The sequence below is a fragment of the Acipenser ruthenus genome, chromosome 10 (genome assembly GCF_902713425.1).
Source record: "Acipenser ruthenus chromosome 10, fAciRut3.2 maternal haplotype, whole genome shotgun sequence".
Lineage (NCBI taxonomy): Eukaryota > Metazoa > Chordata > Actinopteri > Acipenseriformes > Acipenseridae > Acipenser > Acipenser ruthenus.
The window spans coordinates 2,394,051-2,421,502 of record NC_081198.1 but is presented as its reverse complement, the minus strand read 5'-3'; the positions used below and the strand labels follow the sequence as shown (position 1 = coordinate 2,421,502).

At 38.8% G+C, this 27,452-nt stretch overlaps 2 protein-coding genes across 14 annotated transcripts in view; both read right to left on the bottom strand.

The window, feature by feature from the left end:
- Nucleotides 1-657: 657 nt before the first annotated feature.
- Nucleotides 658-11,471, bottom strand: LOC117411336 (complement component C8 beta chain-like). Its single transcript, XM_034924319.2, has 11 exons — nt 11,467-11,471; nt 10,505-10,640; nt 9,970-10,111; nt 9,616-9,788; nt 8,393-8,590; nt 7,250-7,490; nt 5,078-5,206; nt 3,604-3,767; nt 3,161-3,314; nt 1,361-1,429; nt 658-809 (listed from the first exon to the last, which is right to left on the bottom strand). Exons 1-11 carry the CDS (start codon nt 11,469-11,471, stop codon nt 658-660), a joined length of 1,563 nt encoding a protein of 520 aa, XP_034780210.2.
- A 1,461-nt stretch (nt 11,472-12,932) lies between these two features.
- Nucleotides 12,933-27,452, bottom strand: part of LOC117407190 (disabled homolog 1-like) — a 164,666-nt gene continuing 150,146 nt past the window's right edge. For 6 of the 13 annotated variants that reach the window (XM_059031487.1, XM_059031486.1, XM_059031488.1 and 3 more), the window contains 7 exons: nt 26,606-26,656; nt 25,786-25,848; nt 25,125-25,221; nt 22,885-23,433; nt 21,003-21,130; nt 19,864-19,962; nt 12,933-17,307 (listed from right to left, as the gene is read on the bottom strand). In XM_059031487.1, coding sequence (XP_058887470.1) covers nt 19,879-19,962; nt 21,003-21,130; nt 22,885-23,433; nt 25,125-25,221; nt 25,786-25,848; nt 26,606-26,656 — 972 coding nt within the window. In that variant the 3' untranslated portion in view covers nt 12,933-17,307; nt 19,864-19,878. The remainder of the gene's footprint in view (nt 17,308-19,863; nt 19,963-21,002; nt 21,131-22,884; nt 23,434-25,124; nt 25,222-25,785; nt 25,849-26,605; nt 26,657-27,452) is intronic. The other 7 variants (XM_034011919.3, XM_034011927.3, XM_034011946.3 and 4 more) reach the window with 2 other exon arrangements.

Here is a 27,452-nt window from a genome sequence, read left to right as displayed (position 1 = left end):
CTGTACATGTGCACATTTTAAAGTACCCGTCTGCTTGAAAACTAAGAACAAGACATTTCCATTGTAGCCTTGTTGACATCACAGCATATAGGGTAAAACGTTACATCGTGTCTGTGTAATTACTGTGTATTTACATGGTAGTTACTTTGTAAATACATGTGTGCTTACACATCATTACAATGTTGTTATGCATAGTTACAATGTACTCAATGTGTAAATCTTTTTGACTAATATAACACTAACTGTAACCCTAACCCTTTTCTGATTCAATTGTGTACTTACATATGTCATGCAAAAAGATATACATACACAGTAATTAGAGACAGTTAGTGTAAAGTGCTTCCGCATGTAGTAAATGTCCCAGGAGTGTTCTTTCAGCATGATTATAACATGTTATTTCATGGACACATTCAACACTGAAGCTACATGTGATAACTGAGGCAATGACCATCGTGATCCTGTGCTCTACCAATATAAATGATTTGAACCGAAAAGTGTGCTTAAAGTGCATGCAGTAAATATTATGAAATGGCAACTACAGTGCCAACAAGGTAACTACTGCAAGCAATAAACACAAGCGCTGACACGTATTTGTCTAAAGAAAAGAGTTTTATTTGTTGAATGATACTAGCAGACAGGATTAATGTTTCCTGCTCATCACTTGCAAGGTGTTGATTCAGCATCGATCCCCGAGCATGGGCTTCCACCGTTGTGCGGAGGAGGGTGAGTGCACTGGCGGGTTCTTCTCTTCTCCTGGTTCGTACAAGAGGACCAGGATGACCAGCAGCTCCAGCTCCCGTCCACACTGACTGCAACACCACAGGGATCAGAGTCAGGGGCACACAGACAGCCAGGAAAGACCAGGTTAACCCTGACCCTAACCCTAACCTTATCCCTAACCTAAACCTTACCCTTACCCTAACCCTATCCCTAACCCTGACTCTAACTCTAACCTTAACCCTAAACCTAACCTTATCCCTAACTTAACCCTAACCAGTAACACGTTACATTAAGTGTCTCTAATAACTGCCTATTTACATAGTAGTTACATAGAAAATACATGTGTACTTATATATTGTGCAAAAAGATGTACACATTAAGTACATTGTAACTATGCATAATAACATTGTAACTGTGTAAGTACATGTATTTACTAACAAACTACTATTAAAATGAAACCATTTTCCTTTGCATTTACAGTAGCATGTCTTTCATGTGTCCCGTTAACAGATTCCACATGTATGTTTCCAACGAATGTCTCCATATCAATCAAGCTATGGTGCGTTCTCTCTGTCTCTCTCTCTCTCATTCTCCACTCTTGTGCAATGTGTAATTGTGTACTTCTGAGTGTCATGCTTACCTGTTCTCTGAGTGATCTCACAGGCGTCTCCTTTAAACCCCACTGGACACACGCATTCACACCTCGTGCCTTTAAAAAACCATAAGACAGATCCCATTGGTACAATCTGTTTCCAGCACTCAGGGATCGAATTGTAAGTCCCCCACACACCCTTTTAGCAAAAAGTGGGACTTACAGCAGTGTGCACATTTCTTAGAACACCACACTGCTTCTGTTGTTTTGATTGGTTGTGCATATGAAATCAAACCACTGTACTTGAGTCTTGGAAAATTGTAAAAATAGGCACATTCGTGATTGTGTAGTGTAACTGATGACTTTAACAGGCCACACATGCAATTACTTAAAATACAAAGAGAAAAGAAACTCACAGCCACAAATGGTGAAATGCATCAGACTTTTTAGAAGTTTTTAAGATGCCTAATTAAAGCAGAAAGTGGTCTAACATTTTTCACACACAAGTGCCTATTGTTTCTATATCACTGGTTACTGACCGAAAATTGAAAAACTTACACCCATAGGTTTTCATGCAGATAGGTACATAAAGGATATAAATGACAAATCTTCAGGCGTTGTAATAAATGTGCACACTGCTGTATGTATACGGTTAGAGTTAGGGTGCGCACTACTATATGTATAGGCGTTGAAGGGAGTCTTTGACGAAAGATGTTTAACTTTTAAAGGACACAGAGTTGCTGTTAACGTAAGGATATTCCATCATGCTATATAAAAAGGAGTTATACTGTATAAACACTTCAGGTTCAAATAAGAGTCATGATGACAACAGTTATATTTGCAGATAACACAGCTATACATTTTATTTTCCTGTGGCTGAACTGACCTGTAAGAGGAACTTTTATTACCTTCAGTTTCCACTCCTCACCTTGGTCTCTAAAGCTACCATATTTTATATACAGTACATATTCAGCTGAACATAACGCAACACTGTGCCCACCCCCCCCCCCCCCCCCCACCCCCCCACCCCCCCCCAACCCAGTGTGTCTCGAATCCTGCCTGCCCTCCCACTCACTGTAATGAATAATTCTGACTGCCAGGACGCAGTCTGCCACCCTCATGCCTATCGATCCCTCCAGAATCGACCCGGCTCCCTCACCTAATACATTGCACACTCTTTGCTTTAACTTTAATCATCCTTTGACTTACTCACAGACAGACAGCCAGCAGAAGAACACAGCATGGAAACTGCTTCAAGTTTAGAGAAAATGTACTATTCGATTGTATTGATTAGACGGCATAAGCTTCAAAACTCAACAAAACACTGTGATATACAATACAGAGGAGAATTTTCCTGTTTATTTGATTTTATTAACCTGCAGAGCATTTATCCGTCGCCATGATTTCTCAGAAAGGTTACAGTTTCTCATTGAAAACAAGATGCAGACCTTCTTTGTTTATAAAAAGTATACAGTGGTATCCCATGGTATAAGCACAGCATAGTAAAAGCATACTGAAATCTTGGTTCAGTCATGAAACTCCTGCAATAGATTATTTATTAAAGCTTAGACTAGACAACACTACTTCACAACTGAATCTTAGAAGATTGAAAATATATCTTTTTTTAAAAGGCTTTTTCATTGTTTCAATAGATTATAACCAAAAGCTCATTAGTGATCTTTAATATTTTAACTGCAGCACCCTGGGTTGCCTTGGCATAAGTATGCACCCTATAGCAGTGAATGTGTATTGTATTATATTGCTTTAAAGATACTTCTTGTTAAAGCTGTTCTTGCTGATACAGGCAGCTCCATTCGCTTTGAATTAAGAATGCACTGCACATCTTACCTTTCAGGACAGTGACCCCGTTGTTACGGCACTGGGAGCAGCGGCAGGAGCTGGACTCAGCGAGGTACTCCTCCAGAGCCTGTTGCATGTTTCTCCTGATTAAATTGCCATTCGCGAAATCTGTCCCTGTCACCAGCTGGAACAGAGGTTCCGTCTGCAAGGAAATGAACATCAATCACGCATTCCACATGGGACAGCAGTGCAGAGACTGCTCACGGGCAGCCTACACACTGTGCCTCTGAATCAATGGAGGGAGTAAAGCAGAAGAAAAATACAAATCTACGTTACGACTGGAGTTGTTAGTACCAGAAGCATTAGTGGGCATAGCATTAAAAAAATACTACCATCACCTATTAATATTGTTTAATATATTACTTTGTCACAGCATTGATTTGGATAACCCGGATAGATAAATGACTGTGCTTACTGTCCTGGTCACTGACCTTGGAATCGATAATTTCAGGGTTGTACTGGACAGCCTCTCCCCACTCCTGCATCAGGTCTGCTGTGGGAAGCTGTTTGTAAGCCATTCTCGTGATGTATTCACTCGCTCCTCCTTTAACAAGGGCTACAAAGTCCTCAACAAAGGTCTTTTTCACTTTATTATCTTATACAAAAGAAGCACAAGCAGTTGTGTTAGCCCTGAAGACTGTTTCAGGTTACTTGTTGTTATTTGCTTATCTGCCTACCATTTATTACATGTATATGTAGTACTGCTATACTTTGTCTGGTCACATTATTTATTTATTTTATTTATTTATTTCTTAGCAGACGCCCTTATCCAGGGCGACTTACAATTGTTACAAGACATCACATTATACATTATTTCACATTATACAGATATCACATTATTTTACATACAATTCCCCATTTATACAGTTGGGTTTTTACTGGAGCAATCTAGGTAAAGTACCTTGCTCAAGGGTACAACAGCCCACTGGGGATTGAACCCACAACCCTCCGGTCACAAGTCCAGAGCCCTAACCACTACTCCACACTGCTGCCCATTATTGGGATCTGCACCTAATATCGGGATGGGCCAGATCACAGCCTTGACAATAAGTGGTTTAGACGGTGCCTTGATATAAATATCCTGTAATAAAGATATCTAAATGCACATTTTAATATACTGTTGTTAAGAGTTGTTAAGAGTACACATTGTTAAGAGTACTTCTGTAGTCATTACAGTGAAAAATAAGACATGGAAATGTATCATAGCTGTAGGCATTTACAAGGCTGTCTGGCCTGACTGCAAAAGTGAAGGCAGTCATAGAAATATTAATACAGACTGAGATTCACAAGAAAAAAAAAACAAACTTGTGGCTTTTCTTGCACCTCTTGAAAATGTGACTAAGATTTCAAAAATATTTTTTTCCATTTTATTTAGGAAAAAAATCACTTCTAGACTTTAAAAGGCCTGAATAATTCAACGTTGCTTTTTACCTATGAAACAAATTACCAACAACTCCTTTGCAAAAGGAGGTCCAAAGATCCCACAGTGAAAAACATTGCTTTTACAAAGTGAATGTTTTACTGTGGTTCTATTAGTCAATTGTGACACAACAGACTACACACATTCCTAGCCAAGCCAATGTTTGCTATGCTTATATTCTCTAGATATTGATCAATCCTGGTTCAAAGAGCACTACACTGAAATAACAGCTACTGGAGCCACAACACTGGCTAGAGGGAGGTGGTGTAACAAAGAGATCATCCTGGGATGGCAGCACTGCAGGAGCGTGTTGTTACTGCAAAATCTATCATTCCTCCAGCATGCATAATGCAACTAGCTATTCATAACTGCACAGTCAGCTTTTTTTTACAATCTCCATCTAGCTGAATAATAGGTGACACTCTTTGGTCCCTTACCTTGATTTATAAACAGCAGATCTGCATTTACTTCCACAGTTTTCTTACCTCCAATTTCTTTTAGCATACCAGAACAAAAGCCAGCTTTCACTCCGCCATGTACGTACACTCCTTCGATGTTAGCTCCGATTTTCATCCCCGCGTTGATGCAGGTTTTTGCATCATTCAGGGTGTACCCTACAGAAAACAAGCAACACCCACATGTCAAACCTGGCATATATTATAAGGTCATTTCTAGTGTGTGGAGTGTCTCTTATTCAATGAAGGGTTCCAAATGTATGATTGCAAAAGAATGTTGTTTGTGAAAAAGATGGTACTGAGAAAGGAAACAACTGTGGTTTAAGTTAAGGAACTGCTGAAGTAAGATAAAATGAAATACATCCTGTTCTCAAGGAACATTCTTTGGGAAACATCTAGAGTTTTTGTGACTGGTCAGATGCTAGAATATTAGAGACCATATAAGGTATTAAAACTAGTATGAAACTGTTTATTTAACTGCATAGCAACAGGGGTTATGAATACACCCTAAAGCTGTTTGTTTAGGCTTATATAAACTGGACTGGGAGTACCTGACAGTGAACCACTTTGACCTAACTACCATGTCTACAACTCCTGTTCTGCCTATGTTGATCACTTATCCTGTAACCGCTTAAAGTAGCTGACTTGTATATTGATAGGAGTATATTTTGCAATAAGTGTTTGTTTCTGTTATTGTTATTCATCAATAATAGCATTATTCATGAGTCTTTTGTATTCATCAATTATGGTCTTTCTTATTCATCTCTCTCTCATTCTCTCTCTCTCTCTCTCTCTCTCTCTCTCTCTCTCTCTCTCTCTCTCTCTCTCTATATATATATATATAATGCATTGCAGATCCTACCTCAGGACAAAAATAATGATGCATAAAATAAAGTCCTTGCATAACGGTAAAAAGCTCACTCACAAAATTGAAGAGGCACTACAGTATTTGCAAAATGGCAATAAACCTTCAGTCACAAAATTTAATAGTAAGTAAGTAGGTACAGTACTTGCATCACGGCCCACAGTCTTCTTTCCCGTTGTTAACCATAGCAACGGGAAAGAAGATCACTGATTGGCTAGAGAGGATGACAAGGCTCCACTAGCAAAAGACAATGTGAGAGTGACGTTTCCTTTTCTGTTTCAGTTTATTTTTCAGCATTATTTTGCAACAAAATTACATATAAATAATAGAAACGTAGCCACATTAAAAGTTGCAGCAACTATAAAAAGTTGTGGTTTCTGCAACAAATTCACAGCCTGCAATTTTCTTATATATATATATATATATATATATATATATATATATATATATATATATATATATATAAAACAAGTGAATAATACCACATTCCCTACAAGGCGATGAAAACCCAGGATGTTGTTTTATCCTTATTTTTCGCATAGATGTCTTGGGATTCCCTAGCACACAGCTCCAGATATCAGCAGGGATGTGGTCAGTGCATGGCATCCCGAATTGTTTGGGATAGCCCCTCGTTTCGCAGGATTCCTCAAGGCATGAGGTTTTCAATAGGTTTTGACAGTTCAAATGGTAAATGCCAGATACCTCCCGAAGCCATATTTAAATGCCTCATCTTTCTTTCGCATGTAATTGTTTCAAGTCTGCATTTGCTGATAATTGGACTGCACAGTTCTGAGAGACTCAGTGAGACTGATATTGATAACAAGGCAACTATTCCTTGAGGAATGCTCTTATAATAATAAGGCTTGGCAGGTTTTAGCAGCTAAATACCTACATTAATTAGGTATTGAACACCGGTGTAATATAAATAGTAATCAGCGTGCAGTATGAGGAGGCAATGCTTTAAAGTATGATTTTGTTTCCCCCCTTTTTATTTTTAAATGTACAGTGTATTAAAAGATATGTTTGTGGCCTCAAGGCCCAGGCTCTGATCAACCATAATCCACAACAATCTTCTTGTTATACTCGTTACCTGCTAATAAACTTGTATAATATTGTAAGAGACTGATAGGCTCCAGCGTTTTTCCATTCCCACTCCCTGAAGAAAATGGTAAATCACATAGACAACCATTAGGGCTCAGGCTTTCTTCTTCTCCACTGAAGAAGGCACCAGCCGAAACGTTCATCTACTTGACTGAGTTTCTCGTGTTACCTTAGCATTCTTGTTGAGCGGTATGTAGCTATGGGTGAGTATTGAGTAAAACAATTCAGATTCTTACCTGACTCCTCCATGGTCTTCTGGTTCATAATAACAGTATATTCATAAATGCCCCCTAAGGTGGCTTCAGTGATGTAATGGGTCCCGTAGTCCTTGAAGATCTCCCTGTACTCTCCATAGACGTACTCCAGAGGCAGGCTCTTAATCCTCTGAAAGAACTCGTGATGGAGCACAAGGCCCCTTGATTTCAGACTGTAGCGAGCTACCTCCAGCCTCGAATTCGCTCTGAGAAAACTGCTTTTCTGAAAAGATATTGTTGTTTGTTTTTTTTATTTGCTTTCAAAACAGTTAATCTGTGGGGTTTTTATCTTTCAATTATTACAAGAAATGATAATGGATTCTGATTATTTGATACTGTTTACTGGGTTAAATCACTAGCTTTCAAGACCTAAAAAGTCTCTTCTTTGGGTGTAAGTTGGAAATTAAAAGAAATACGTATTAAAGTCTGGAAACTCATGCGAAAGGTGATTACTTATGAAAACAGACTGGACAACACTACTACATTATACATATTTTACATTACATTCTTTCGCCTTTGGCCTCGCCTTTCGACGGACACCTGCCCATAAATTAGTTTGCAGATAAGTACAGAGGCTAGCCATAGGAAAGTCATGGGCAGTGGGGCAGGATTGCTGCTCTCCCCGTTAGACAAAGTCAAAAACCAGGTGGAGGCTGGGGAGGAGGAGGTGAACTCTGGTGCACAGCAGGGACATAATGCATTGAGGTAGAATATAAATCCTTTCCTTGCGGATCTTTGGACTTATTGTTTATTGAAGGGCAAGTAAGTTACTATTTATTCGGTTGACAATTTGATCTGGTATTGGAAGGCCTAAAATATGGTTGATAGTGACGTGATTTGATCTAAGGTTAAAGTGAGTTCCCTGCCGGAACCACAGCTTTGCTTAATTTCTTGGACACAAAGAGGGTACTTTTCAGGTCTTGAAAGCCAGTGATTTTATATCACAGTTAATCTAATAATCAGTATCCAGTATTTAAATCTAATATCACTACTACTTGGATTAGCACAGCAAATCAAAATCTTGAAATGACATTTTAAATGATTCATAATAATTAACAGAAAGCCAGGTATTGCTTTTTTGTGGTTTAACATAAAATCACATGCGTTCCTTGTAGAAAAACTTACAGTGCCCGAAAAACTACGGGTTTTTTGCATAAACTTCTTGACCCTGTTGTCGTCGTAGTTGAATCCAAACTCAAAAATGCCAGGCAGTGTGATACCAATGCTCACACTCGTCTGAGAACTGTGTGACCGGAATGTATCTTTCTCATAACTGGAATACGATTCATATTCATTCACTAGAAACTCATACTTCCCTACAGTCTAAGGAAAGAAAAACAAAAATGAACATTAACAAATCATAAACAGACTTTGTTCATGGACATGCAAATATTATTACTCTGAGATATACTGTACATGTCTTCAGAATACTTTATCATTAATAAAATCAGTATTTTACCTCAAAACAAACTCCCTGTTATTGGTCTGTTTTGTGGCCTTTGGCCCAGCGATTGACCCCACCCCAAGTATAAGGTAGATTTTTTTTTTTATTAAAATCTCCACTTACCTCTAAGAGATAGGTTTGCAGATTATATGGTTTTCTGAATCTTGTATTGTATATATAATGTGGTAAGCAGCTGCCTGCATAGTATCTGTTATCAACTACCGCACCTTCCAAATTACTGTTCAATATATTTATCCTGGAGAAAATACAAATACAATAATGTCAAGGTAAATACAAAACAGAAAGAGGAATACATTATATACAGAATAGTATATTGGATATACAAAGCGATGTACAGCAGAATACAAATAAAATAAAAATATTATAAAACACAGACAAGCATTAATAGAAACATCAATGGTCCACCTTGGCAAATGCACACTGTATAATAATAATAATAATAATAATAATAATAATAATAATAATAATAATAATAATAATACTGCTAGTGCAGTGTTCCCTCTTTATTTCACTAATTTATGCATCATAAAATTTGTAGCAATTAATTAAAAACGTGCCCTTATAAAGTGAATAATAGTGCATAACGACTTACTGTATTAACCATTTTCACTAATAATCTAATTGTGAATTAACGAGGGAGAATTGTATCACTGCTACTTCTAATACAAATAATAATAAAAAGCTGCATTGCCCAACATTGCGGAACAGCTGAAGACTCTATCAGTGTTGCTAACATAACATAGTAAGATAACATCACCCCTGCCTGTGAGGCTGCTTTCATTCAGTTGAAATGTGTGCATTTCACTCTGTCGTCTGAGAGGTAAGAATGTGTCTTATGAGGATGTATTAGTAACTTAACATCCACTAGGAGGAGATCCATTACAACTTGCAGACAGAGCTGCCAATGGACTGACCCTTTGCCAAGGTTCTCCACACCCCAGTATTCCTCTGTCTCAGTCTTACAGGCCGGGTACAGCTTCTTACAGTTTTGCTCATCAGACTTATCCCCACAGTCATCGTCTTCGTTGCAAAGTAGTCTTCGAGGAATGCACCTGTCTGTAAGAAACACACCCAGCTATTTAGAGATTGCAGTTTCAATATATTTCTAGTGATCTTCCGGTTACTTTTATAATGGTTGGGTACCATGTTTTTTTTGGGTGCCTGTTCATGAATTCCTTCATTTTTACTTAAACAGCCAGTTTTATGATTTAATATGTAATATGCATGTTATTTCTACCTGTTATGGCACAGACAAAGCCTTCACACCTTCTGGTGTTTCGACAGGCAGAGGCAGTGCTGCAGGGCTCCACATCTCGGCCATAGTAACTGCACAGCTCACCTCCAAACTGGGACGGCTGCTCAAGCTTTGCATACCTGTACTATAGAATGAGAAGAAGAAGAAGAATGTTAAAGAATGGATAGCAGGCTCAATGGAATAAAGACCAGGCACTTCAACAGAGACTTGAAGCTCATGAGATACAACTTCTGCCGAAAAGACATGTGAATGCTGATTTTTAAGGGTTACTAGTTCCTAATATATGTAATTTTGTGACCCTAAGGAATCGTTGCCTTGTTATCAGTTTCACTGAGCCAAAATGATGACTCCATTGGCTTAAATGAATGGTTAAGGTTAAGTGAGGGTTAGGGATAGTGTGTAAATAATAGTTAAGGTATGCTTATGATGGAGTGAACAGCTTTGTTGGTATGGGGGATTGCTGCAGTGCAAAGGGGACTGACCCCCCTGCTCAAGACCTTGCAGCCCGTTCACTCACCCTTTTTTTCTGGCAGGGGTCGCACTGGCTCCAGGCGGTCCAGGCTGAGAGCTGGCAGTCCAGGGGCTCCGGGGGGCTCGAGGCAGCCCGGGTCCATCGCCTCCTGGGCAGGGTGCAGTTCCACTCCGAGTCGCTGCTGTAATTCAGAACTCAGAGTATTGCAAGTATGTTTAATAACACTGAATTATTATAAAATGTTGAGTAACACTTTACTTTGTGTCTCTACATGGTTACAATGTACTTAACATGTGCATCTTTTTGCATGATATATGCAAGTACACAATTGTATCAGAAAAGGGTTAGGGTTAGGGTTAGGGTTAGGGTTAGGGTTAGGGGGTTAGGGTTAGGTTTAGAGTTAGGATTTTGACCTTAGGTTATAAATAGCATATCATATAAACTAATCACAGGTCAAACTCCCCCCCCCCCCCCCCCAAAAAAAAAAAAACACATTAAAGTCAGTACGGTATTTATTAACACACATTAAGCTGAAGAAGTGCCTTGATAATGCAATGTGTAATTTTATGTCATGCAGCTTTTTAAGTTCATACAATTGGAAGTGAAAAGGTGGAGCCATTTTTAATTGGAACCATTCATATTTTAAGTATGGAATGGAAGTGACCTCAATAAATTCAATATGAAGAAACAAGGATACACTCTAAAATAATGGCCACACATACATAATGAATTAAAGTGTTCCACTTGAATTCATTATGTATGTGTGTCTGTCTTTTTAATTTTATTAAGGACTACAAAAATCATAAAGAAAACCCAACAACAGCCAAACGTTACACCTGTAGCAATCCTATGAAACTCTATTAGAATTCATATTGTGTTGTAAGCCTGGTTTTAGAACTGTTTACTCTTTCCACCAAAGCAAGTTTTCTTATGGACTGTACATACACTGTATAAAGCAGTAGAAGCTACGAAAGGAAACAGTCATGTATTTCTGTCTTATTCCTTACTTCATTATCAAGACAGTGATAAAGACCATATTTAATACAGTGCTGTGTGCTATGTCACTGCGGATTACATGTCACTGCAGTATTAAAATATTACGCAGTACTTACCACCCAGCTGTTAGATGTATGAAGTAAAGAAATGAATGGAGCAGCAGTACAGGTTTCATTGAAATAAGCTTTAGTGTGGAAAATGTTTTCATGGTGATCCACTGTCCGACTGTCAATAGAAGAGATGTGTGTCTGTTACACTGCTCATCCCAAACAGGGCTGTAATGTTTGCACATTGTCAAGTAATCAATATGTTTGTTTTTTTTTCAGAGACATATTAACTAATTTATTTTTTTTTTTCTTGGGGACTGTATTTTTTTTTTGATGAAATGAAAATATTTATTCGCGGCTGCTTTTTATATATATATAAAAAAAAAATTGAAAATTGAAAACTTTGAAAAAAATCAAATCAAAATGTTATCAAACTGTAATCTTGTACAGTTATATAACCACCAATTTACAAACACTAAAGCTGAGGAAACACAAAGCCTCTTTTTCAGGAACAGTGGCTTGAAACCTGGTTCCAAGAGACCGGGAGACCTAGTTTGACATAATAATAATAATAATAATAATAATAATAATAATAATAAAAGTCTCCCCTGGTGTGCCATGCAGTGGCCTGAAACCTAGTTTTCTGAAACCAAGTTCCAAGTGGCTTCATGTTCCCTCGGGTTAAGGGCCTAAAAAAGAAAACCAAACTAATATTGACAATGTTGTCAGACATTTGTTTGCAGTAAGTGTGCTGTGTAAGGGGAAAGAAACCTTATCAGACAATCAACCTAGTTTGAAAAGCCTTTACTGGAAGCTGCCTATTTTATTTACCTGTTACCTTGTGTAACCCTGTGTTTATATGATCTGTTTGCATTGTTTATTTATCCATTTCTATAGTGACATCTTAGCCCATTGAATTGAATAAGACTTTTCTGAAGTCAAAGTATGTGTTGTATACCGATGCCAGTATCATTAACTCAACAGCCTCTGGGAGGAGGATTCATTGCATTCTCGAACCCAGGATCAGGAACAGCTTTAGAGAATCATGTGTCAAGCCAGCATACAGGCTTCATCAGATATTACCAGCTTCAACCATAGGGGTTAGGCTTCTATCCCACTGACTGAAGAGACAAGGGCACATCTTTTTTTGCACGATATAACCTTAACCCTAACTCTCACCCTTTGCTGATACAATTGATTTACAAGATTTACACATGAAATACATTGTAACTATGCATAATAACATTGTAATTATGTGTAAGCATACATGTATTTAATAAGTAAGTACTGTGTAAATACACAGTAAATAGAGACACTTAATGTGAAGTGTTACCGTTACTTGTTCATAATCGTCCAAACCTTATAGATTTTTTTTTTTAAATAGATTTCTTCTGTTTTTGTGCTCAAATAACTGAATCTGCTTCCAGAACTGCTTTTAGGGTGTGTTTATTTGTAACAGTATTACATGGTGGGTTACAGAAATCAACAGAAAAAAACATCTTTTAAAAATTCACTGTAGAATGTAGTATTCATAAAGTTAAAAATAATGTGTCAATTTACATTAACAAACTGTTAGCTGAGGTAAAGTTAAAATAGGTCTAGAAATGTACTCAAACAGTCATGTTCCCCTTTTCTTTCCTTCATTTTAAATGTTCTTAGTCGCGAAAATGATATGAAATAAAATAGAACTCTCACCATAAAACAATGAGCAATAAAATGATGCAAAAAGGGCATTAAAAAAAGGAGAAGAACCTCTACAAAATGTATTATTTTCCCACCTAAAGCATGTCCTTTTAGAAACAGTCCTACCGAAAGAACCTACAGTTCAAGTCATTACAAATTCACTTTCCTGTAGAACAGCCCTCTGTCTGTCTTTCTAAATGTATCGTTTTAAGAGAACTGAGAACCAAGTCCGCTCGTCCGTCTGTCTGTCCATCTGTCTGTCTGTCTGTCTGTCTGTCTGTCTGTCTGCTTGTCTTTCTGTCTGTCTGTCCGAGGTTCATGAACGTTTTGAAATTATAATCTGTACTGCTATACTTAATGAATTTGGACGCCGTAGCTTGATTCTTTTACGCAGTGTTATTTTATTACACAGCACTATTACTGGATTTCAAAGTACCATACTGTGTCTAAAATCTGGCATCCTATATATTATTGTAGTGATACTGCACACAGGTTTTGTATAGGATGGCAGACTTGTATTTTGGTAACTGGAACAGCAGAATAATGACCTATTTATACCAACTCTGCTCAATTTGTTTTAAAAGTTAGATTAATATAAAAAATGATAATATATTTTAAAAATCTGCTGACAATTTCAAATTGGTTGTATTAAATCCTGGAGAATATTGGTTAACAATTTTGCAATCTGACTTGAATGTTGGGATTAAGTTACAGGGTGAGGCCTGTGATTTAAATGTTGGGATTAAGTTACAGGATGAGGCCTGTGATTTGAATGTTAGGATTAAGTTAAAGGATGAGGCCTGTGACTTGCAGATGAAGGGTTGGAGCCCATCTAGCTAGCACCTGCTTGGTGCCTCCTAGCCAATTAGACAGCCCTGTGCTGCCAGGTATCAAAGGACCACCTTCTCAAAGAATCACACTGTAGCTACTGTATTTGAAACCTGAGAACAGCCTTTTGATGCAGAGGACTGACCCAATGGCTCCAAAGGCTGTTATTCTGCCCGGGCTAATTTTACAAACAAAATTGACCAAGTCATCTGAGCAGCCAGTGCTATGGACCAGAGATAAGCAGAAGCAGCTGTGACTGTTACAGCCCCTTACAGCATAGATCTACTGCAGTAGCACTTGAATAAACTGCAGCATGATACAATGCAGTGCTCAGAGTGCTAAGGAAAGACCTTGAACATGGGGGTTTGATTTATCCACAGTGAAATATACTCACAGTCCTCATTATAAGAGTTATACTGTTTAAGACTGTTGCATCTTGGCTTCAAAACACATTAGCAGCAATTAAAATGATCATCATTGCACTAAACGCCTTATTACTTGCCCTCAGGGTGATCACAGCTTCCAAATGTGCTTCCCAGCAAGTGTTGCTTTCATTTCTTTCCCCAATTTATTTAACCCAAACTGCATCATAAAATGCAGCAGAGTCTGTATTTTCAACCAAACAACTCCAGTCGTGCCTTTAAATGAAATGCAGTTCGGCTTTGCATTTTAAAATTCTTTCCAGTCCCTCGCCATGCTCGGCAAGTGAATTTAATGAATGCTTTATAGCCTGCCGGGGTGATGCAGCAGAGGCATAAGATGATGAGCAAAACACTTCTGCTGAAACACACCGATAAATAAACAATGAGACTGAAAGCTGGAAAGCATGATGGTCCACAGCTCTATGGCGGTCATGGGTATTTCTGTTCAAACCAATGCCATAAATATAGAGGCTTGGGACACCTGTAATGAAATATGGATGGCTGCTCAGTATTAATGAAGTCAGTCATTAGCAGATACTGATAATGGCATACCATCATTAAGCACAGAGATTTACTCATTGCTTTCCTATTACTAGCCACAACGTCGTTGAGTACCTCTGAGGAATTAGGAGAGAAATGCCTCACACAGAACAGAAAATCCTGTATTGAAGGGCTAGCAATCTGCAGTGACCGCTCTGATGAATCCCTGTATACAGACCATTTCAAAAGTCTTAGACCAGCAGCATCTGTGTAGGTCCCTGCATTTCTCACACATAAAACACTTTTCCACAGTATGTCCCTGGTGGCGATCTGGGGGAATGCATTGTAGTTTGGAGATGGCAGCTTTGATCTGTTCACCATGGAATGCTTTAATGAACCCCCAGCGACTGCTGCTCCTGGGGGAGATCATGGCAGTGTGTTGGCAATGACTACAAGCACTGATCTATTCAGCACCTTGACTGTCTCCCACATAAGAATCAGCTGTCTCTAAAATCCACTTTTAGACCATTCCTAGTCGAAATGCATGTGAGCATGTTTTAGAGATTTCTTATCAGCTCTGGAAAAGTTGTTTCCAATCCACGACAGCTAAACGGAGATTTTGACTTTTCAGGGTTTGAGAGTTCATTGAGAGGTACGGACTAGACCTCAGGGCACAGGGCTCTCTGTGGGTGCCAGTCCTCTGACTGTAAAACACCTCAGCTGACCTTGCACATGTACATACCTCCTGTCCCCGTAAATCAATCTGTTCTCTCTATACGCTGTGTTTCAGCAGTAGGTGAGCACTGATGGTACTGCACTTTCGCTAAGGATGTGTGTGGTTCACTGAGTGTAACTCGTATTCACATGCTTGACGGACACACAGTACATGCATAGCCTCAGTATTTCCCTTCAAATGGACAGAAAGCCTTTTGGTAAAACATACTGTAAGTGTAGCGTGCATGGGGGAAGGCAGCAGTAGGGTTGGTAGGTGACGTAATCACACACAGAGACATAAGCCCGATATACGCTCCTTGCAAAGGAGCCGGCTCTTTTGTACAGCGGTATCGGCGCTATGCCTCAGTGCAAGAGGTCCCGGGTTCGCGCCCGCCCTCCGCCTGTGTGTGGATTTCCTCGCTCTGTGTGATGCGCCTGCCTGCGGGAACCGAGTTCAGCTACATAAGCAGCAAGACAACATCATGACAGCATCTTGATAATTTGGCACTCCTAATTATTAGAACTTAAGGATCATGCTGTTGTTTTGATCACCGCTAATGTTGCATCATTTAGTGCTGCCTGCTTTACAGTGTGAGAGTCCTGGTGAGAGAATGACTTTTAAAACACTATTTACAAAATAAATTTGGCAAATCAAAGTTCAGATGCCTTAAAGCCATTTTACCCTAAAACACATACAGAGTTGACTCCAACAGCAGAATTGACTTATAAAATAAAAATTCCATTTCAATTTCATTTGTATTAGTATTGTACAAAAGCTATAGAGAAGGAACAGTTCAATCACAAAATCGTAGCAAAATCCATGCCTCATTGTCCAGTTGCAAAGATAACTCGTCTCCCTTCAATCTCTGAATTAAGAGTTATTTGGCAAATTATTCATTGTGTCTTCCAATAAGGGGTGCACAGATTAAGTCTTTTCTGCATAGCACTGGAGCAGCAGAAAATCAAACCAAAAAAAATAAAGAATTTGCATTTCTTCATTAAAGTAGCGCATTGAGCATTATTCCAAAAGTGGAACAGGGTCATCCAAGTAATGCATGTAATATCTTATTCCACTTGAACCAGTAGACATTTCATTTTCTCTCTAATGGCAGTTTACGCTTGAATCGTGTTTCAATTAAAAAAAAAAAAAAAACTTCCATTCATGATGAATATTCCACCTTTATTGTGATATGGTGATACAATGATTTGTAGGCTAAAGTGACACATTTCTTTCTTATCTTCTCCCATGTATCCATTTGTCATGTATTTGAACAGAGACGCTGCAGTAATTAGTCTTCAGAAAAGATAACTGCCCTTCATTAATGATGCTCAAAATGTGACAACTAATGACAACTTGTTTTTGTTTCTTCTAAAAAAGGGAATCGATTGAGTAACAAAAAACAGTGCTATCTGGCTCCCCCCTTTATTATATTTGTGCAGCACTTGGCAAGTTCATAAGTTGCTTATGAACTGGTGGCTGCATTGAGAGGACTAATCCAGAGAAGCAAATCCATCTGCATCAGCATTGCAGAACACAGAGTGACGGAGCCTTGAGATCCAAAAGTCTGGCAGGGAACATTGTCATTTAGAGAAGGTCTTGTAGAGCACCAACAAGCTGGCTATTCCACAATACTTATTTCTTCAATTTGTTAATCTGGGCATAGAGAGGATCGTTCTCCTGTGGATAATAAAGATAACGTTAGTACAGCGCACAGAACATACATGACACACAGCAACAATAAAACAAAACAGAACAACAAAAACAAATCCACGTGTAGCACTGCAAACAAAAACGATTGCACCCCCTTCTGTTACAACATTAGAGAGAAAGAGAGAAAGAGAGAACAAGAGAAAGAAAGAACAGGCAATGCTCTTCCCACACTTATATCACTTAGAGCCATCCAATATAAAACATACCAACAGGTTAACAAGACGAGGCCATCGAGAGCGATGCATGTCTTTAAAACTGTTAAACAATCTGTCTCCAGTGTCAGTTCTCTGAGAAAATTCATTGCTTGACTCCAAGTTTATCTGACCCCTAACAGTCTAATTAGCAGGGTAGTTTAGCAGCTGTGTTGTGCATTTAGAGGGGAAAGTATGTGGAACATTAAGCTAAAGATATGGACATGTGGAGTGTGTCGAGCACTTGGAAACATGGATTGAACATATCACATCATCAGTGCCGGGCTGCAGCATCTCATGAAAATCGAATTTGACATTTTTCAAAAGGACATAAATATGTATCTGGTTAGACAGTCTTATCACATTTTATATGACTGTAGCTGGCGCTATGTCTTGTGAAATAAAATAAAACTGTTTCAAGGGGCGTGTTATCTCCTAATGGTGGTGTTTACAAATATCTCTTTGTAGCGGGACAAAATGACAGCATTTGTACAGTATGAGCACTAGGGAGCACTGCTGTTCCTCCTGTCAAATAGAGGATATTGTATGTTTTTAAATAGGAACATATTACATTAACATACATGTACAGCATGAACGATTTATATAATGTTTAATCAATGGACCCAATAGCTTTTGTAATTCAGTGCTGCCTCATATATAAGGCGTCCCTTTATATTGCAAAACAGGGAGTGGCACCCATTTGTCCCATAATGCCACTCCACTAGCTTTTGTATCTCTTACCTGTGGAGCCAGACTACCGGGGTTATAAACTTATGCTAAGTTCCATGGCATTTCTGAAAACAGCCCTTGCAGTGTTTGATGTGATCTACCTATAAAGGCAGAATGGCACTGGCAAAATCTGCAGAGACTGAGGACAGATGTGTGAAAGAAGGATGCTGCTGTCAAATGCTTTCACAGCCCTATGCCTGCACTATGCCAGCTCTCTGTCAGACAGACATTACGATGATAGCAGCTTTAGGGTGCAGAAATGAACAGGGCGTGCTAGCATTAACTGATGTGAAATAAACTGCTGCTGAGATTCTGAAAGGGTCTGAGTTCAGAGATGGTTATATATTCTGCATACATTTTGTATATATATTGCATATATTTTGTTTCTTGAACTTAAGACATCATGTGATTATGTGACCATTACCCTGAAGCAGGAGTTGGAATATTTTAAACTTTATATGGCCATAAACTTTATCCCCTGAAGTACCAAATATACATACAGTATATTTATATTTATTCAGTCATAACTATTTAACTATTGGCGTCAAGCACAAACAAAGGTGCACAGGAAAATGATTTTGATAAAAAAGCAAGCTTCCCTACAAACGCCATGTCAGTGTGCTGGTATAGAGAGGCTCAGTTTAACTCAGGACACCTGTGACTTTTTAATCCCTTTTTCTATCACAGAGCTTTCCTCACTATAAAGAAGAGTGCACACCACAGCAGGTGATATGTGCCACTGAAAGGTTTCTTGAGAGAAATGCACTGCCTCAATGCGCAGCGCCTTGAACGTGTGGGGTTATTATACTGCACCGCAATGACTGAACACTAAGAAAGGCAAATGGAATTATTACTTTCATATTGCCTTTTGTTACGGGTGGTATAATTATCACACATCAGCAGCATATATAATTATGTACCTTGTAATTAATTACGCTTACCATTATGGGCAGCATTACAGAACACTAACAAGCGAAGGAGCTGTATACTATGATTATCCAGTCATAATGGGTGGCTGTTGTAAGTTAAAAAAGGTATACCTTTGGACAAGAAAATTAACATTTATTAGGTAAATGCTTCAGAAACATTGAAAGCTGTTAAGTTAAGGTGGAGAGATGTTTCAACAAAGTGTCTATCAATTCAAATTGTTCTACTATAACAGAAACATTGTGCTACGTATCGACAAACTAAAGTGTTACCAAAAGTACAAATCAGAACATCAGAGCTGTGTATAATTAATACATCATGGTAGTTAATGGATTTTCATATTGTAAATTCATTGATTTTGCTTTCTGATCCTTGCACTGACATTTCTTCAGAGCAGGTTAATCACATTGCACCCTGTTTATCACATTGCTGCCTACCTTTGAATATTCACAGAATTCACAGAACATTGAAAAATACCAGCACAGCGCTCAACAAATAAAACATAGACATGCAAGCAGGGGTGGCAGATGAAAGAAGCGGGTTGAAAAACAGGGGACAACATAAAAAACAAAAAAAGGGAAAACAAAGCAGAATCCGAGGAAGGGAAGGCAGTGTCACTGGCGGAGGGGAAGAGCAAGCCAACACCAATAGAAGAAGAGAAAGGACAGATACCTACCCTGACCTGCACTCTCTAGCTACCGACCTGAGGGCTGAGGCTATCACCAGAGGGCTCTGCAGGTGGATCACTGTTAGAGGAGGCCTGAGATCCACCGGCCTGGAGACATGAGCAGAAAGACAGATAAGAAAGCGCAGAATAGGTATACAGTGCATAGCACATGCACAGGAAGAAAGTGTGCTAAGTACAGCACAGGAACACATTCCCTTTTGGAGAAATACTGCAGCACAATTTCAGACAGTTCATGCACAGATTGTTGCAGCCACCAGGTGCCGCTATTTGCTAAGCAAGAAATCTATTGCAATTAAAGGTGAATAGACAACATAGTAGGCAATTGTAGTTTCACAGAACCCCAAATAAGCAGGAAACACACATTTTAAAGGATAGCAGAATTGTATGTTCACTGTGTCGCACTTCTCAGAATACTGTAAAAATGGCCAGTGCCATACACCAGAGAAACAGATATATGTTCTATATGTGTCTTTGCATACCTCTAACCCCTAACCATGTTCACTTGTTTTTTTATAGTTTTTTTGAAAGCCACTGTGTGATGCTTTCCCCACCAAACAAATTGGATTATGCATTTCTAATTAAACATTTTTTACATGTAAGCAATTTTGTAATGACCTGCCCCATCGTATTAAATTATTTATAGCCTGTTTGTGAATATCATTTAATTTTCCATAAATAAAATGCATAAAATTGGAAACTGCAGAACCACTGAAGCATGCTGGAAAGTACAAAGCCTTCTGGTTCATGTCAGCAGACATTGCAATTCAAATAAATACGACTGCAGTGTGAACTGTACAGTAGCTGTAGCACTGGAGAATATTACTGCGGTCTTACACATACTATAATTACAATATTATTATACATAGCTGCAATGTACTTAACATGTAAATCTTTGTGCATGATATAACCCTAATCCTAATCCTTTTCTGATACAATTGTGTACTTACATATAGCATGTTAAAAGATTTACACGTTAAGTACATTGTAACTATGCACAATAACATTGTCATTTTTTAATCATTTCAGTATAATCCAACGCAGTTTAGATCTTGTATTTATTGTGTTGGGTTGTGTTGTATTCTCTCAGTCCAGTCCAGTATGTTAGACTGCTAGCCATGGCTACTCACAGTGTCTTCCTCTCCGCTCCGACTGGGGCTCTCCTCGACCTCCCCGAAGGAGTCGTCCATTGGTGGGTCGCTGGCATGCGAGGCTGAGGATTTGGACGGTGAACTTTGCCTCGGGGCAGGGGTTGGGGCTGTGTAAAAAAAGTTGAGACATACTTAAGAAATTTTCATTGATTCAAATAAAGTATTCAACCTAATACTTTGGGGTTAGGGTTAGGGTTAGGGTTAGGATTATAGTTAACTCTTCTGTGAATAAACAAACATTTCATCTTCACTCAGCACAGTCTGAACATGAGATACTTTGACAATTACTCAAAGAACATCGGATCACCTTTGTCAGATCGAGTATGTCTTTAGACAGCTGCATGTTGGCAATGTCTGCTTGAATCTTCTCTCACAGTCCCTTCTCATAGACATTTCTACAAAGCAACCCACACATATGGCTTGTGACAAATATTTGCTATTGATATTTCTAAGAGAATTGCATTTTTACTAGCTTTTACAGGAATTAACACGGCTGTAGGTGTCTGCAGTACATGATGCTAAAAGAACAGCAGGTTTTAAAATGTTTGTTTTTAACTACTGTAATCGTCATTCTTAATTGAAACGTAACATAGAGTTGATGCATTTGGAATGACTGATCGTGTCTTTAAAACATGACTGCAGGGGTGGCCCTGATATTGAAGTTGACTTTACAAAGAAGCAAATCAGGAATTATAAAAAAGAGGCCTTAATTGTGTTTTTACTGAGGTGGACGGAAAGTAAGATTTTACTGTATGCTGCTGGTTACAGCAGCCGTTGTATTTCCAGATAACCCACCCCTGTGCTGTAACCAAGATCAGTAGACCAGGCCATCTAACATCATTTTGAGTGTAAGATACATTACTGCAGGTGTACCACAACTATCACGACAAAAGCATATAAACTGCTCTTCCCCGAGGATCTGTTTACAAGGCTTCTAATGGTCAGCAATCCGCTTTCTACTGCTTGAGCCTTATGTGCTCTTACAAACTTCCCTGAGGGACAGACAAAGCATGATGTTGTCTGTAGAAACCATTTACCTCAGTGACTAATTCACAGAAGAGAAAGCTCATGAAGTTTTTATACAGTATCTGTCTCAGTCTGCCTCTGTCTGTTAAAGCGCACTTCAGTTTGAATGGTAGCCTGAAAAAGTATAGGAAACTTCAGGACTTAAGTAGGCCAAAAATGTTTCTAGGACAAGGTGAAGGAAAGAAAAAAAACCCCAGAGCTGATTAAAAGTTCTAGAAGATGTGAACACACTAAAAAAAATATGTCCTACTATCTTGGCCTATATTTCCTGATTTAAGTTTGAAACAATGTAAAAAATAAATAATTGAAAAGAAAAACAATATTTCAAAGCAGATTCAAACACATATATTGCTCGTCTGGGGCAAGATGTTATAGCATTGACCTATTGCTAGTCTCAAATGCTATGCACGCAATTTTTGAGTGCAGTAATGCAATAAATTAGTCTCAAATGCTATTTTTAATTCTCAAATATTTTTTTGTCTAGAAATTTGAAAGTGAGTTTGCAATTTGAGTCTAAAATGCAAAAGTGCATTTTTTAAATTTCCTAATGCAATTATTGAGTTTTGAGATTTTTTAATCCAGAAATGCAATAAAATAAATCTGCTATTTTTAAGCCTATAAGTGTAATTTAAGTCAAGTAATGCAATTTTAATAAAAGACTCACAACCCCAAAGGCGGCAATCTTATTGAAATGAACGTTTATTTTTAATTTTATTACTATATATCCCAGCTACAGAAAATGTCCCCTCCCCACTTTTGAACCCCAAGTTATGACCCTGGTTGTTTTTGAAGTGTTTGACTATTTCTTTTCAGGCAGGTTTTTGCAGAGACTCACGCGAATTCGTTGACGGTGTGGTGGAGGTCACCGGGGTCAGGTTCATCTGGGAGATGTCGAAATCATCGCAGTCATCAGTGTCCTGCGCCACCCCCACCTGGCTGAAATAGTTGGAGAAGGCTTCTGAGGTACAGGCCAGGATGGGCTGCTCGTCCTTCCGCGATGGGACGGGTGGGGGCTGGACCATCTGGAAATCCTTGAACATCTCCTTAGACATCTTCTGTTTTGACCTTTCCCCCTGGGGGCTGGACACAGCAGAGTCACAGGTGGGGGCCACGGCCGGTATGGTAGCAGGCATGCTTTGGAACATTGCCGCGTGCAAGGGTGCAACAGTTTGCGTTGGCATAAAGGCAGTGGGTGGGAATGCGCCTGCCATGGCAGCCCATTGCTGCTGGGTAGCAGGGAAAAGGTTGGGTTGGCCCCATATCATTGGCTGGGCCCCTATCACCTGAGGAACTGGAGTCTGGGCTCCGAAGGCCATGGGTTGTTGGGCTCCAAACACTGGCTGCCCCCAGAGTGCAGGCTGGATGGCTCCCATCGTGACATAACCTGGCAGAAACACAGCAGGAGTAATGCGCTGGTTATATATATTATGTGTGTCTATATATATATATATATATATATATATATATATAAGGAAGTCAAAAAATATTACTGGAACGTAGCGCCATATCATTTGCTGGCACACACAATCTGCTCAGTAGCAGCCTACACATCAGAGTGAGCTACTGAGTCATAACAAACTGTGCTGACTCACAGCATTGCTTCTTTCAATTGTAATAGCTTTTCTGATCATCTCTTTGGGAAGGAGAGCCACGTCAAGGACAAGCAGCTTCAGGCTTCTGTTACTTACAGCAAATTGTTTTTTTGTTTTTTTTTAATGCTGACGCAATGTATTGCCAATGTATTAATGCCACAGCAGTCCCCTAGCTTTAATGTATTCACTCTGCTCAGATCCCCTCCCTCAGCTCCAGGGGCTGCAGCCTGATCCATTCACCAAGCCCTGCCCACTCTGTACAGCTCAGTAATCATGACTACAGGCACCTCCCCCTCTGTGCTCCCACACTGGTGGTGGCCCTGGATGTTTAGATTGATGTCACCACTGGAGATTGCTTTGGGCATAGACGATTATTTTTTATCCAAGATAACAAGGTAACACATTACATTGTGTCACTAATTACTGTGTATTTACATTGTAGTTACTTAATGAATACATGTGCACCAACGCATAATTACAATGTACTGTAAATCTTTTTGCATGATATAACCCTAATCCTAACCCTAACTCCAAACCTAACCCTAACCCTAAGCCTTTTCTGATACAATTGTGTACATACATACTGTATATCATGCAAAAAAAAGATTTACACATTAAGTGCATTGTAACTATGCATAATAACATTGTAATGATGTGTAAGTACACATGTATTTACTAAGTAACTGCTATGTAAATATACAGTAATTAGAGATACTTAATATATACTGTTACTGACAAAAACAAGGGAATTATGAAATAAAATAACATTACTACAAAGGTATTGCTAATAACTACTAAAAAAAACTACTACAAAGGTATTGCTAATAACTTTATGGACATCCAAAACTTTGCAGATGATCCACAATGCAGTGGTAAGTAACATACAACAATACATTTTTGCAGTAACTTAGATTTTAAATAAAGTGATCTGCCCCTAATGCATCTTCAGTATCATTTTAGTTGCAGTCATTTTCTGCATAGGCTTGTTTTGCTCTTTTCTGTCCTAATGTGTTCTTTTGAAACCTCTCTAGGTCTACAGCAGGTCTTAAGTACATCTCTATGCATTACACAAAGAAGCATGCATGCATTCCCACACTTAAATATGTGGGAATCAATCCGTGTACAGTCATTTTTCCTAAATTACTGAATTAAAAAGAAACATGGCACCAGTCTATCCCACTATCCCTTTATGTAATCTCCTCATTGCACTGCCAGAGTCCTCTTATTTTTAAGTCAAGGGCAAATGAAGTCAATTTAATCAGAGGTTGCACTCCCCTGGAATACTATATCTGAATGGCAGGCTTATTATGCATTATGAATATGGACACTAATGTGGGGTACATTTTACAGAGTGGTGTGTGCTTTTCATTATTCCGAATGTGTATCAGAAGTCTTGAGAGAAACAAATCAATTGCACAATGCATCAGGATAGTTTTCGTGAAAAAGTGTTAGCTCCAATCTGAAGAGGGGAGCTCCCCTTTACCTGAGGGTACAGCAGCAGGGTTGAATGGTCCGAACATTTCTGAGGGGTGCTGGTGCAATACACCTGGGTCAAGCGTATTTGCAGGTGATGCTGGGGTCTGTTTGAAGAAGCAGGAGAAACTCAGATACAAAATGAATCCTGTTTCTATCCCTGTTTACATTGAATGCATTTCTATTGGGATTGTTTTAACTAGCACACAGTGCCATACAGTAGTGTGCATGTGTATTAGAACACCCATTGCTTCTGTTGATTTGTTGTGTATATAAAATCAAACCACTGGAACTGAAAATCTTGGAAATTGGCCAAATAGGCATATTAGTAATTGTCTAATTGAATTGATGGCTTTACTAGGCCACACATGAATTAATTCATTTAAAATTGTAAGAGAAAAGGAACACACATCTACAAAATGGTAAAATGCATGAGACGTTTTAGAAGCTGTTTAATATGCCTAATTAAAGCACAAAGTGGTCTAACATTTTCACACACGAGTGCCTATTGTTTCTCTATCACTGGTTACTGAACAAAAATTGAAATTCTCACACCCAGAAGTTTTCATGCAGTAGGTATATAAAGGATGGCCTATAAATGATAAATCCTGAGGTGTTCTAATACACTTGCACACTACTGTATATAAAGTTAGAGCCACTCTGCTACTTACTGAAGGTGAGGTGATGTCAGGAGGAGTCGACATGTCACCAAACAGCTGTAACTGGCTGATATTCTGTGAAGAGACATGCATTTTACAAGACTGCAATCAAAGCATTGTCATTTACTGTAATTCACAAACTGACCCGCCTCCCCCCAAACTTGCCAAACCAAGACTTTCACAAACCCTCTTCATATACTTGATACAGTACCTACCTTGGAATCACTCACATATGTTGGTGATGTGATGAATTAAACACATACACAGCATGTGATGGAGAATGCTATGTACATGGCACAGTTTGTGAGGTGTATGGATAGTGGTATACCTACCCAAACTCCGCAGACTATCCACAGCCATAGCTGCACTACATGCATATACTAACTTTCAACTTTCTCATACTTTTGCCTTTGTTTTTCTTCTTTGCAATCTATTTTTGGGATTTAAAGTACAGACTAATTTTCTACTGCTTTAAAACAGACAAAGAAAAATCTGTTCTGTGTAGGAGATACTGTATAGACAGTACAGTGTGTTTTTTAAATAAATATATCTAAAACCGTTGTTGTATCCATGAGCATATTTGACATCTACAGTGTGTCGGGATGACTAAGCCTGGAAAAGCTAACAATGCAATTCACTGAGAGTCGTATTCCCTTCCCTTCAGACTAACAGCTAGCAGCTGAGTAATAAGAGGAACGACCAGTAAACTGAGAGGACATGTCATTATGTTGATTGCATGAAATGTCATTAACCTGAGGCCTATTGGACATCAATACAATCAGGATGTGTTATGTCCCCTCAGTATAAATGTTTTCCTCTGACTAAACCTTACCTGCGTGACCTTGCCAAGGTCTTCATCAATCTCCACCAGGGTCTCCCTGTTCTGTAACAGCAAAGTGATGTTTAATGGATGGTGGTGAAGGTGAATGGGAACTGTGACCATTGATCCCTGCAATAAAACTGAACCCTTCTGCTTTGCATCCCTGTTCTACAGCGACACTCAATCCCAAATTCTAGAGGAGAGTCAAATGTCACATAAGAGTTAGACACTTTGGTGGACATTTGATTGAATAGTGCCATATTACAGGGAAAAACATTGGGTCGTAAAGCAGTGCTGTCTTTTCTGATTGAATCCACCTCTTAGGTCTAACAAGGAGTCGGTATGAGTCTGTGATTTTGTGGAATGGATGATGGGAACAAGAAATCATTCAACTTTTTTTTGTACATAGCGATACATGCTCTTCAGTGCTGATTCTAAACAAACCAACACACTAATGAACAAATAAACGAAACACTCAAAGGTATGTTACTCTCAGTGACCTGTGAAACCCTAAAATGATACCAAACATTAATCCCTGGTGTTGGCAGTAAGCATGGCATGAGAATGACTAAAGGGTGATGCAAATAAATGATGTTGCTGCACAGGGGTAAGGATTAATTCTGATAAAAAGGTGATGATAATGCTGTTACCATTACAAGGATGGCCATGTAGAATACTAGAACATGTTAGCTATGGTGTTACTATGACATCTAAGAATGGAAAAGCTTACAAGATGAATCTGTCTCAGTCTGGTTGAAAGCTACCTCTTTCCACAGTTTAGCCTTGTGGTCACCTTACTTTATCATGAAACAGACCTTGCTGGCTGTCTAGTTTGTCCCTGATTGAATTTAACTGTAGG

Bases quoted from the DNA above. Each gene is read 5' to 3' on its own strand.
- LOC117411336 (XM_034924319.2), bottom strand. The intron at 10,112-10,504 runs GTGAGTGAACGG...CTCATTCTATAG, and splicing joins ACCCCTGCCAGAAAAAAAGG to TACAGGTATGCAAAGCTTGA. The intron at 3,768-5,077 runs GTAAGAAAACTG...CTTTTGTATAAG, and splicing joins TATGCTAAAAGAAATTGGAG to ATAATAAAGTGAAAAAGACC.